This window comes from Pseudophryne corroboree, chromosome 6 (genome assembly GCF_028390025.1).
Source record: "Pseudophryne corroboree isolate aPseCor3 chromosome 6, aPseCor3.hap2, whole genome shotgun sequence".
Lineage (NCBI taxonomy): Eukaryota > Metazoa > Chordata > Amphibia > Anura > Myobatrachidae > Pseudophryne > Pseudophryne corroboree.
In genome coordinates, this window is record NC_086449.1 from 406841067 (window position 1) to 406853355 (window position 12289).

Here is a 12289-nt window from a genome sequence, read left to right on the forward strand (position 1 = left end):
GTTATTGAGCCAGGTATCTTTGCTGCGGTCTGCCACGGACTGCAGTGAAACATGTTTAATATAGGATCATTTAAATAGGCTGAATCAATTAAAACTCAAAAGATCTAACCAGTAAACCTGCACCTTTTCTCTTACATTGACACAATACATGCGTACACAGTACAGTTATGGATCAATGGGTCAACATGGATTAGGTCAAGTCAATAGGTTGACCACTATTGGTCGACATTGACATGGTCGCCACAAGAAAAAGGTCAACACATTAAAATGGTCAACAAGGGATAGGTCGACACATAAAAAGGTCAACGTGACATTTTAAAACGTTTTTGTTGTCGTTTTTTGCTACCGCTGCGCTCGGAACAGGTTACTTTTCCCAATTGTAGTCCATGTGGATGGTAAAGTATGAAAAAGTAAAAAAAATAATAATAAGATTTTACTTACCGGTAAATCTATTTCTCGTAGTCCCTAGTGGATGCTGGGGACTCCGTAAGGACCATGGGGTATGGACGGGCTCCGCAGGAGACAGGGCACCTTAAGAAAGAATTAGGATACTGGTGTGCACTGGCTCCTCCCTCTATGTCCCTCCTCCAGACCTCGGTTAAAGAAACTGTGCCCGGAAGAGCTGACAGTACAAGGAAAGGATTTTGGAATCCAGGGTAAGACTCATACCAGCCACACCAATCACACCGTATAACTCGTGATAAACTTACCCAGTTAACAGTATGAACAACAACAACAGAGCATCAGACCAACCTGATGCAACCATAACATAACCCTTATATAAGCAATAACTATATACAAGCATTGCAGAAGAAGTCCGCACTTGGGACGGGCGCCCAGCATCCACTACGGACTACGAGAAATAGATTTACCGGTAAGTAAAATCTTATTTTCTCTAACGTCCTAGTGGATGCTGGGGACTCCGTAAGGACCATGGGGATTATACCAAAGCTCCCAAACGGGCGGGAGAGTGCGGATGACTCTGCAGCACCGAATGAGCAAACACAAGGTCCTCCTCAGCCAGGGTATCAAACTTGTAGAATTTTGCAAAAGTGTTTGAACCCGACCAAGTAGCTGCTCGGCAAAGCTGTAATGCCGAGACCCCTCGGGCAGCCGCCCAAGAAGAGCCCACCTTCCTTGTGGAATGGGCTTTTACTGATTTTGGAGGCGGCAATCCAGGCGTGTTACAGATCCAGCGAGCAATAGTTTGCTTTGAAGCAGGAGCACCCAGCTTGTTGGATGCATACAGGATAAACAGCGAGTCAGTTTTCCTGACTTCAGCCGTTCTGCCCTGTCCATATGGAAAACCAGATAGGGGCTTTTACATGACAAAGCCGCCAATTCTGACACACGCCTAGCCGAAGCTAAGGCCAATAGCATGACCACCTTCCACGTGAGATATTTTAACTCCACCGTCGTAAGTGGCTCAAACCAGTGAGATTTCAGGAAACTCAACACCACGTTAAGATCCCAAGGTGCCACTGGTGGCACAAAAGGGGGCTGAATATGCAGCACTCCCTTTACAAACGTCTGAACTTCAGGAAGAGAAGCTAGTTCCTTTTGAAAGAAAATGGATAGGGACGAAATCTGGACCTTAATGGACCCTAATTTTAAGCCCATAGTCACTCCCGACTGTAGGAAGTGAAGGAAACGGCCCAGCTGGAATTCCTCTGTAGGGGCCTTCCTGGCCTCACACCAAGCAACATATTTTCGCCATATACGGTGATAATGTTTTGCTGTCACGTCCTTCCTAGCCTTTATCAGCGTAGGAATAACCTCATCCGGAATGCCTTTCTCTGCTAGGATCCGGCGTTCAACCGCCATGCCGTCAAACGCAGCCGCGGTAAATCTTGGAACAGACAGGGCCCCTGTTGCAACAGATCCTGTCTGAGAGGCAGAGGCCATGGGTACTCTGTGAGCATTTCTTGCAGTTCCGGATACCAAGTCCTTCTTGGCCAATCCGAAACAATGAGTATTGTTCTCACTCCTCTTTTTCTTACGATTCTCAGCACCTTGGGAATGAGAGGAAGAGGAGGAAACACATAAACCGACTGGAACACCCACGGTGTCACTAGTGCGTCCACAGCTATCGCCTGAGGGTCTCTTGACCTGGCGCAATACCTTTGTAGCTTTTTGTTGAGGCGGGATGCCATCATGTCCACCTGTGGCAGTTCCCATCGATTTGTAATCTGTGTGAAGACTTCTTGATGAAGTCCCCACTATCCCGGGTGGAGGTCGTGCCTGCTGAGCAAGTCTGCATCCCAGTTGTCCACTCCCGGAATGAACACTGCTGACAGTGCTTGCACGTGATTCTCCGCCCAGCGAAGAATTCTGGTGGCTTCTGCCATCGCCACCCTGCTTCTTGTGCCGCCTTGGCGGTTTACATGAGCCACTGCGGTGATGTTGTCTGACTGAATCAGCACCAGTTGGTTGCGAAGCAGAGGCTCCGCTTGACTCAGGGCGTTGTATATGGCCCTTAGTTCCAGGATATTGATGTGCAGACAAGTCTCCTGACTTGACCACAGCCCCTGGAAATTTCTTCCCTGAGTGACTGCCCCCCACCTTCGGAGGCTTGCATCCGTGGTCACCAGGACCCAGTCCTGTATGCCGAACCTGCGGCCCTCGAGAAGGTGAGCACTCTGCAGCCACCACAGAAGAGACACCCTGGCCCTGGGGGATAGGGTGATCAGCCGATGCATCTGAAGATGCGATCCGGACCACTTGTCCAACAGATCCCACTGAAAAGTCCTCGCATGGAACCTGCCGAAGGGAATGGCTTCGTATGACGCCACCATCTTTCCCAGGACTCGCGTGCATTGATGCACCGACACCTGTTTTGGTTTTAAGAGGTCTCTGACCAGAGTCACGAGCTCCTGGGTCTTCTCTGCCGGGAGAAACACCTTCTTCTGGTCTGTGTCCAGAATCATGCCCAGGAAGGGCAGACGCGTCGTAGGAATCAGCTGCGACTTTGGAATATTCAGAATCCAGCCGTGCTGTTGCAACACCTCCCGAGAGTATGTTACACTGATCAGCAACTGCTCTCTGGACCTCGCCTTTATGAGGAGATCGTCCAAGTATGGGATAATTGTAACTCCTTGCTTTCGCAGAAGCACCATCATTTCTGCCATTACCTTAGTAAATATTCTCGGTGCCGTGGACAGACCAAATGGCAACGTCTGGAATTGGTAATGACAGTCCTGTACCACAAATCTGAGGTACTCCTGATGAGGTGGATAAATGGGGACATGAAGGTAAGCATCCTTTATGTCCAGAGACACCATAAAATCCCCCTCTTCCAGGCTTGCAATGACCGCCCTGAGCGATTCCATCTTGAACTTGAACCTTTTCAGGTAAATGTTCAGGGATTTTAAATTCAATATGGGTCTGACCGAACCGTCCGGTTTCGGTACCACAAACATTGTGGAATAGTAACCCCTTCCCTGTTGAGGGAGGGGAACCTTTACCACCACCTGCTGGAGATATAATTTGTGAATTGCCGCTAACACTACTTCCCTTTCTATGGGGGAAGCTGGCAGGGCCGATTTGAGGTAACGGTGAGGGGGCATCACTTCGAATTCCAGCTTGTATCCCTGAGACACAATCTGTATAGCCCAGGGATCCACCCGTGAGCGAACCCACTGGTGGCTGAAATTTCGGAGACGCGCCCCCACCGCTCCTGGCTCCACCTGTGGAGCCCCAGCGTCATGCGCTGGATTTAGTGGAAGCCGGGGAGGACTTCTGTTCCTGGGAACTAGCTGTATTGTGCAGCTTCTTTCCTCTACCCCTGCCTCTGGCAAGAAAAGACGCACCTCGGACCTTCTTGCCTCTTTGTGCTCGAAAGGACTGCATTTGGTAATACGGTGCTTTCTTAGGTTGTGAGGGAATATATGGCAAACATTTTTACTTCCCCGCCGTAGCCGTGGAAACTAGGTCCGAGAGACGGTCCCCAAACAATTCCTCACCCTTATAAGGTAACACCTCCATGTGCTTTTTTGAGTCTGCATCACCTGTCCATTGCCGAGTCCACAGGACCCTTCTGGCAGAAATTGACATTGCATTTATTCTAGAGCCCAGTAGGCAAATGTCTCTCTGGGCATCCCTCATATATAGGACAGCGTCTTTTATATGCCCCAGGGTCAGTAATATAGTATCCTTGTCCAAGGTATCAAGTTCCTCAGACAGAGTATCTGTCCATGCTGCTACAGCACTACACATCCAGGCCGACGCAATTGCCGGCCTTAGTAGGGTACCTGAATGTGTATAAACGGACTTCAGGATACCTTCCTGCTTTCTATCCGCAGGATATTTTAGGGTGGCCGTATCCTGTGACGGCAGGGCTACCTTCTTAGATAAGCATGTCAAAGCTTTGTCTACCCTAGGGGATGACTCCCAGCGTAACCTGTCCGTTGGCGGGAAAGGATACGCCATAAGTAACCGTTTGGGAATCTGCATTTTCCTATCAGGAGAATCCCAAGCTTTTTCACATAACTCATTTAACTCATGTGAAGGGGGAAAAGTCACCTCTTGCCTTTTTTCCCCAAACATATAAGCCCTCTTGTCAGGGACAGGGTTTTCCTCTGAGATGTGCAATACATCCTTCATTGCTATAATCATGTAGCGGATGGCTTTTGCCATTTTAGGCTGCAACTTTGCATCATCGCCATCGACACTGGAGTCAGAATCCGTGTCGATATCTGTGTCAACAATTTGGGATAGTGGCCGCTTCTGAGACCCTGACGGCCTCTGCGCTGTAGGATCAGGCATGGGTTGAGACCCTGACTGTCCCAAGGCTTCAGCTTTATCCAACCTTTTATGCAAGGAGTTTACATTATCATTTAACACCTTCCACATATCCATCCAATCAGGTGTCGGCGCCGTCGGCGGAGACACCACATTCATCTGCACCTGCTCTGCTTCCACATAGCCTTCTTCGTCAAACATGTCGACACAAGCGTACCGACACACCACACACACAGGGGATGCTCTATTTGAGGACAGAACCCCCACAAGGCCTTTTGGAGAGACAGAGAGAGAGTATGCCAGCACACACCCCAGCGCTATATGACCCAGGAATTACACAGTAACTTAGTGTTTACCCAGTAGCTGCTGGATACACTGATTTTGCGCTAAATTTATATGCCCCCCCTCTCTTTTTACCCTCTTTCTACCGTGATTCTGCAGGGGAGAGCCTGGGGAGCTTCCTCTCAGCGGAGCTGTGGAGAGAAAATGGCGCTGGTGAGTGCTGAGGAAGAAGCCCCGCCCCCTCAGCGGCGGGCTTCTGTCCCGCGATTTTGTGTAAAATAATGGCAGGGGCTCATGCATATATACAGTGCCCAACTGTATATATGCTCTTTTATGCCAAGAGGTACTTAATTGCTGCCCAGGGCGCCCCCCCCCCCCTGCGCCCTGCACCCTACAGTGACCGGAGTGTGCAGGTTTAATGTGGGAGCAATGGCGGACAGCTGCAGTGCTGTGCGCTACCTCATATGAAGACTGGAGTCTTTTGCCGCCGCTTTCGAAGTCTTCTTGCTTCTCACGCCGGCTTCTGGCTCTGCGAGGGGGACGGCGGCGCGGCTCCGGGATCGGACGACCAAGGGTGCGTTCCTGTGTTCGATCCCTCTGGAGCTAATGGTGTCCAGTAGCCTAAGAAGCATGACCTATCCACAGTGAGTAGGTCTGCTTCTCTCCCCTCAGTCCCACGTAGCAGAGAGTCTGTTGCCAGCAGATCTCTCTGAAAATAAAAAATCCTAACAAAATACTTTCTTATTAGCAAGCTCAGGAGAGCTCACTAAAGTGCACCCAGCTCGTCCGGGCACAGATTCTAACTGAGGTCTGAAGGAGGGACATAGAGGGAGGAGCCAGTGCACACCAGTATTCCTAATTCTTTCTTAGAGTGCCCTGTCTCCTGCGGAGCCCGTCTATTCCCCATGGTCCTTACGGAGTCCCCAGCATCCACTAGGACGTTAGAGAAATATATATATATATATATATATATATATACATACATATACTGTATACTGTATATAAAAAAGTAATGTCGACCTTTTCATGTGTCAACCTGTCCCGTGTCCACCATTTTAACATGACTGCCTTTTTCCTGTGTTGACCATGCCAATTTCGACCAATAGTTGGTTGACCTCTTGACTGTCGACCTACCATCCGGATACCACACAGTACATAGGGTTTAACAGTCATGGTTAGTATAGCATCATTCTTAACCTTTGCTTTTTCTGCTGATAAATATAATAGATACTTCAAGGAGGCACCCCCAGAGGCAAATAAGGTTTCATAACTTGATATAAAAGAAAGCTTCATTGTATGGAGAACGTTACCACTGAAACTGACAAAATAATAAATTATCACATAAGTTTCTATGTGGAGGGAAGTGTGTCTTCTTTTCTTTTTTTTCTTAAATGGTTCTGAAAGCCAAGAAGTCACACACATGTGGATTTTGAGGGGGGGGGGATGACGTTGGCTTTTTAATTAGTATCGTATTTTACATTTGAATGCATGAGGCCTATACATGATTTAAAGACACAAGTTTACATTTAAATATCTATTTAATTTCTATTATGTGATAACAATCAGATAGACCGTGAAGAAAACGTCTTACCTGCAGGATGTATGCTGCCAGCTCAAAAACAACCTCACTGTCAACATCTATCAATTCCTGCAAAATGCAAAGAGAAAAAGATGTTGTTAGATTGCTGTTCCAAGCTGTATAACATTGCGTGCAGAGCCCTACTCCTTCTGTGGCTGCCTCTGTTGTTTTGTCATATGGAATGTTAAGAAAGAGGGATCACATTAAACTTTACTTCTAACATATATTCTGCCACACATGTGACTAAAAGGTTCTAACGTACAGAGAGCCGCAGAGCTACGCCATCAGTCACATTTGGTTATTACAGCTTAGCTTGCTCAAGAAACAAGCAAAGGTGAGGAGGATATTGACATGTATGGCAGAGGAGCGAGCAGTGCATAAGCCACATAGTCATTGCAATCTAATAATCATGGGTGTGTGCCCCGCCTCCACGCTGACTTATTTATTATTATTTATTACCAGTTATTTATATAGCGCACACATTTTCTGCAGCGCTTTACAGAGAGTATATGGCCATTCCCATCAGTCCCTGCTCCAGTGGAGCTTACAATCTATATTTCTTAGCACATTTACTGTATACGCACACACATTCATACTAGGGTTAATTTTTGTCAGAAGCCAATTAACCTACAGCAGGGGTGGCTAGACTTTTTGAGTCAGTGATCTACTTTGAAAGCTGAAAAGCTTTTGTGATCTACCTAGGTGGGATAATAGCGCGCGCTGCAGATGCGCACCCAAAAAGGGTGGCATAACAAAAAGGGGCGTAGCCTTGCTGCACAGGGTGTAATGACTGTCTCACACGAAATCACGCATTGGCCCCCACAGCTACAAACCTCAAACACATGTGCCCCCACAGTGCCAGATACACATATGCCCCCACAGTGCCAGATACACATATGCCCCACAGTGCCACATATGCCCCCACAGTGCCAGATACACATATGCCCCCACAGTGCCAGATATGCCCACAGTGCCAGATATGACCCCACAGTGCCATGTGCCCACAGTGCCAGATATGCCCCCACAGTACCATGTGCCCACAGTGCCAGATATGCTCCCACAGTGCCACATATGCCCTCACAGTGCCAGATATGCCCCCACAGTGCTAGATATGCCCCCACAACGCGATGTGCCCCCACAACGCCACATATGCCCCCACAGTGCTAGATATGCCCCCACAGTGCCAAGTGCCCACAGTGCCAGATATGCCCCCACAGTGCTAGATATGCTCCCACAGTGCCACATATGCCCCTACAGTGCCAGATATGCCCCTCACAGTGCCATGTGCCCACAATGCCAGATATGCCCCCACAGTGCTAGATATGCCCCCACAGTGCCAGATATGCCCCCACAGTGCTAAATATGCCCCCACAGTGCCAGATATGCCCCCACGGTGCCACATATGCCCCCACGGTGCCACATATGCCCCCACAGTGCCACATATGCCCCCACAGTGCCACATATGCCCCCATGTGTCCGCGATCGACTGTTTGGCCACCCCTGACCTACAGTATATTTTTGGATTGTGGGAGGAAACCGGAGTACCAGGAGGAAACCCACGCAAGTACGGGGAGAATATACAAACTCCACAAAGTTAGGGCCATGGTGGGAAGAATCTCCTACAGGCGGTGGATGTGCAGAGCGACAGAAAGAAGGAACATGACAGAAACGTGTTGCTTTTTCCGCTATATTTACCTTAGACACAAACATTCATAAAAATATTTTCATCACAAATGCAGATTTTCTTAGTGTACTGCAGTGGAATTCAACATGTGGCCCTCAAGCTGTTGTGGTACCACACATTCCAGCATGCCCTGCCACAGATTTGCTATTAGGGCATGCTAACATTGTGGGAGGGCTTGCTGGGATGTGTAGTTCCACAACAGAAGGATGATCATGTTGAATACCCCTTTCACTCTTTATATTGTACATTACATGGTAAACATGCCTAATTCCATCCATGTTATCTAGCAATATACACAGAAAATCCCCCAAAACACTATTCTTCATTTTGGCATACAGGAAGGGGCTAGGGGAATCTGTCATGTAAGATGAATTACCCTCACTCACAGAGTTGTCATTTATACTCTTTTTGTTGCTCCCAAATGTACCACAAGGAACGGAAAGATTTGTTGGCTAAAGAAAGGGATTTCCGGTGGCTGAACCACCAAAAAGGCATAACTGGCATAGCGTAACTATAATCCTTCATATCTAATCTACTGTGACTGCCAAACAGATTATTTATGAATGCATATTTTTAATGAACACAATCATACCAAGCAAAAGCAGAAACAAAACAACAGGAGCAGTAACAAGTAAAATACACAGGACTGGGAGGAAAAGTGGTGCTTAGGATCATATGCAGGTGCAGAACTGGATAGTTTTATAGACACAAAGCACAACAAATTGTTGTGTAGACTTTACGATGGATAAAGTGACAATACTGCTTGTATAGAAAGTGTTAGTAACACTGCTTTCAACATATAAACTTTAAGAGCTTGTTCTCACCTGTTCCATTTCTGTGCTTATCACTAAGCAGAGGTTCCATATAAGTTTTTTTAATCACTGACTATATAGCACGTTAAATACCCATTAAGCATACTGTAGATAGTAATCTTCTGACTTTCTTAAACCAATAATTAAATATTTTGTAAAAGATTTTCTGGGGGGAAAAGTATGGCCACCAGACATACCCATACTCTTCAGAAGTCATGGGATGATAGTTTGGATAAAAGGGACGGTAGTACAAATGTATTTGTGACTGGACATATCCTTTAATTGGACATTAACAAATGTGTAAAATTTGGTTTACCACCACAATACACGGAGATCGTAAAAGTAATTAAGATAAGCAGTTGTCTAAGTTCTTATACTATAGTGCTATCAGGAACTGTCCCAAGAATATTACATCGACTAATACAAACTTGTGACATTTTAACATTTCATGTTCATTTGATAGCTACTTATTTTCTTTAACATTTCTATATTATGTATGTCATCATGGACATTATGGGCCTGATTCATGTTTGTAAAGCAAACAAAACAAGTAATTTTGTGTCTGGAACAAACCATGTCGCCATGCAAGGGGAGCATATACATTTAGATTTTTTCTGTGCAGGATAAATACTGGCTGCTTTTGCATGTAGCCCACACGTTAGACAGTTTAATTTGTATGCTGCAATTTAGATTGAACACCCCCCATATAAATCTAAATCTCTCTGCACATGTTATATGTGCACCAACTGCAGTGCAGCATTGTTTTACAAGTGCTTGCTTATTTGCTTTACTTACAAACAGGAATCATGCACTGTATGAGTGCTTGTGCAGCGTTAGAGAGTTGTGAGATAGTGTAGTCTGGGGATGACTGATTTTTATGGCTATGCAGGAATTTTACTTAAAATATTGATCAATGACCAGACACCAGAATGACTGTATGTGCAATGTTTCCCTAATCAATAAAGTTATGGCATCCAGGCTTCTGTTCGAGAGTTTCCTGTCAGTTTCTTCCACAAAAAATATTTGTGCTGTTTTAAAATCTCGCTGACAATAACATTGACAGATTTTTTTTTTTTTTAGAATTTACCTTTTTTTTTTTTTTTTTTTTTTAAAGGGCTGTAATTAAATCCTATAACAGACTTATTCTAGCTTATATATTATCTTGGTAAAACAGTTAAGGGGGGTACTCACGGAGCAATCGCTGCTTAAAATCTAAGCAATCTGACTAGATTGCTTAGATTTTAAGCAGTGATCTCTCCGTGTGTACCCCTCACAGCGATAGCTGGTACTAGATTGGCCTGCATGCTGGCCAATCTAGCGGGTCGCTCACTTCACCCGCCGGGTGAAATAAGCGGCCACCCCCCGTCTCCCCCAGCAAGCTCAGCATACATCGCGCTGTGTTGAGCGGGGGGAGAGATGTGTGCTGAGCGGTTCGCTCAGCACACATCTATCCCACATCGGCCAGTGGGTACTGGCCTTTACTTTTGTTGCCTTTGGTTACAAATGAAAATGCTTTGTGACTACAACTGTATACTGTGTATACTGAACACAGCTCAGCAGTACCCAATGATAATGTGAAAAAAAAATCTGCTTTTACAGCATTATGGGGGTCATTCTGAGTTGTTCGCTCGTTGCCGATTTTCGCAACAGAGCGATTAAGGCAAAAATGCGCATGGTACGCAGAGCGCATGCGCTAAGTATTTTAGCACAAAACTTAGTAGATTTACTCACGTCCGAACGAAGAATTTCCATCGTTGAAGTGATCGGAGTGTGATTGACAGGAAGTGGGTGTTTATGGGTGGAAACTGACCGTTTTTTGGGAGTGTGCGGAAAAACGCAGGCGTGCCAGGATAAAACGCGGGAGTGTCTGGAGAAACGGGGGAGTGGCTGGCCGAACGCAGGGCGTGTTTGTGACGTCAAACCAGGAACGAAACGGGCTGAGCTGATCGCAATGTAGGAGTAAGTCTCCAGCTACTCAGAAACTGCTAAGAATTTTCTATTCGCAATTCTGCTAATCTTTCATTCGCAATTCTGCTAAACTAAGATACACTCCCAGAGGGCGGCGGCCTAGCGTGTGCAATGCTGCTAAAATCTGCTAGCGAGCGAACAACTCGGAACGAGGGCCTATATTAAGACCTCAGGGAAAAACATAAATCAGGAAGTGAGAACAATTAAGGAATTTCTCTGGTAAATGTTTTAATGAGGCATGTAGAAACTGTTTTAGTTTAGTAAACAATATGTCTATATATTTCCATAAACTGCAATAATGTACTGTAACTTGGAAAATGAAAATCTATAACATGTGCTGTTCAACTTTGACCAAAGTATACTGTAAATGATCTAATTTGAATAACCAAAGCATTATTTGTTGCAGGTACATCCATTTGAAAATAGAAAACCTTTTATCTTACATTAGGATTAAAAATGTGTAACGGACGGTAGGGTGCGAGAACTAGAGCCCCAGCTGGATTCTAACTTAACCAGAGTGCCCATTACGGCATTCCACAGGCCAGGACACAGATTGATATGACAGGCCAAACCTGGCTTGCCGTGTTAATGGCTACGGAGGGTGCTGAACCTCAGGTGTAGTGTTCCAGAAGACCTGAGGCTGTGAAGGCAGATGTGTGGCAAGATCGGGTCTCTGACTGAACCAATACTTGTTCAACTGAAGACAATAGAGGCGGTAGGACCCCAGTGGGGATTTTATAAATTTCCACTAGATCACCAGGGATTTTCATCTCTGCTAGGCTAAATAACTTCAGATAGTAGGCTTTAAGCACCGTACACACAGGGAGACTTCTCCCAGAGATGTGGACTGATCGATCTAGCACGAACAGTCAGCACACATCTCTCCCCCGCTCAGCACACAGCGCTGAAATGAGCGATGTGCTAGATTGTGTCTCCATGCAAGGCCAATCTAGCATCGGCGATAGCGCCTCGCTGGGCAGCGCGGCCCTATCGCTGTGGGGCATACACACGGAGAGATCCGTGCTTAACGTCTAAGAAATCTAGTCAGATTGCTTAGAATTTAAGAACGTATCTCTCAGTGTGTACCCTCCTTTAGGATTCTAGGCCACGGTAATAATACTTCAGGCGCTAGTCCCATGCCACTTAAGTAAAACTTTGGGTGCTAGGCAGATGCCACCTACACTAGGCCCACAAACCTCGACATCTGTCCCAAGCATAAGTTGC

The 12289-nt window shown here is 46.3% G+C and overlaps 1 protein-coding gene across 6 annotated transcripts in view; it reads right to left on the bottom strand.

Moving 5' to 3' along the window:
* The window catches only part of FRMD4A (FERM domain containing 4A), a 751780-nt gene that overhangs the window by 165230 nt on the left and 574261 nt on the right, over positions 1–12289 (bottom strand). For all 6 annotated transcript variants that reach the window (XM_063926906.1, XM_063926905.1, XM_063926903.1 and 3 more), the window contains exon 6: positions 6614–6670. In XM_063926906.1, coding sequence (XP_063782976.1) covers positions 6614–6670 — 57 coding nt within the window. The remainder of the gene's footprint in view (positions 1–6613; positions 6671–12289) is intronic.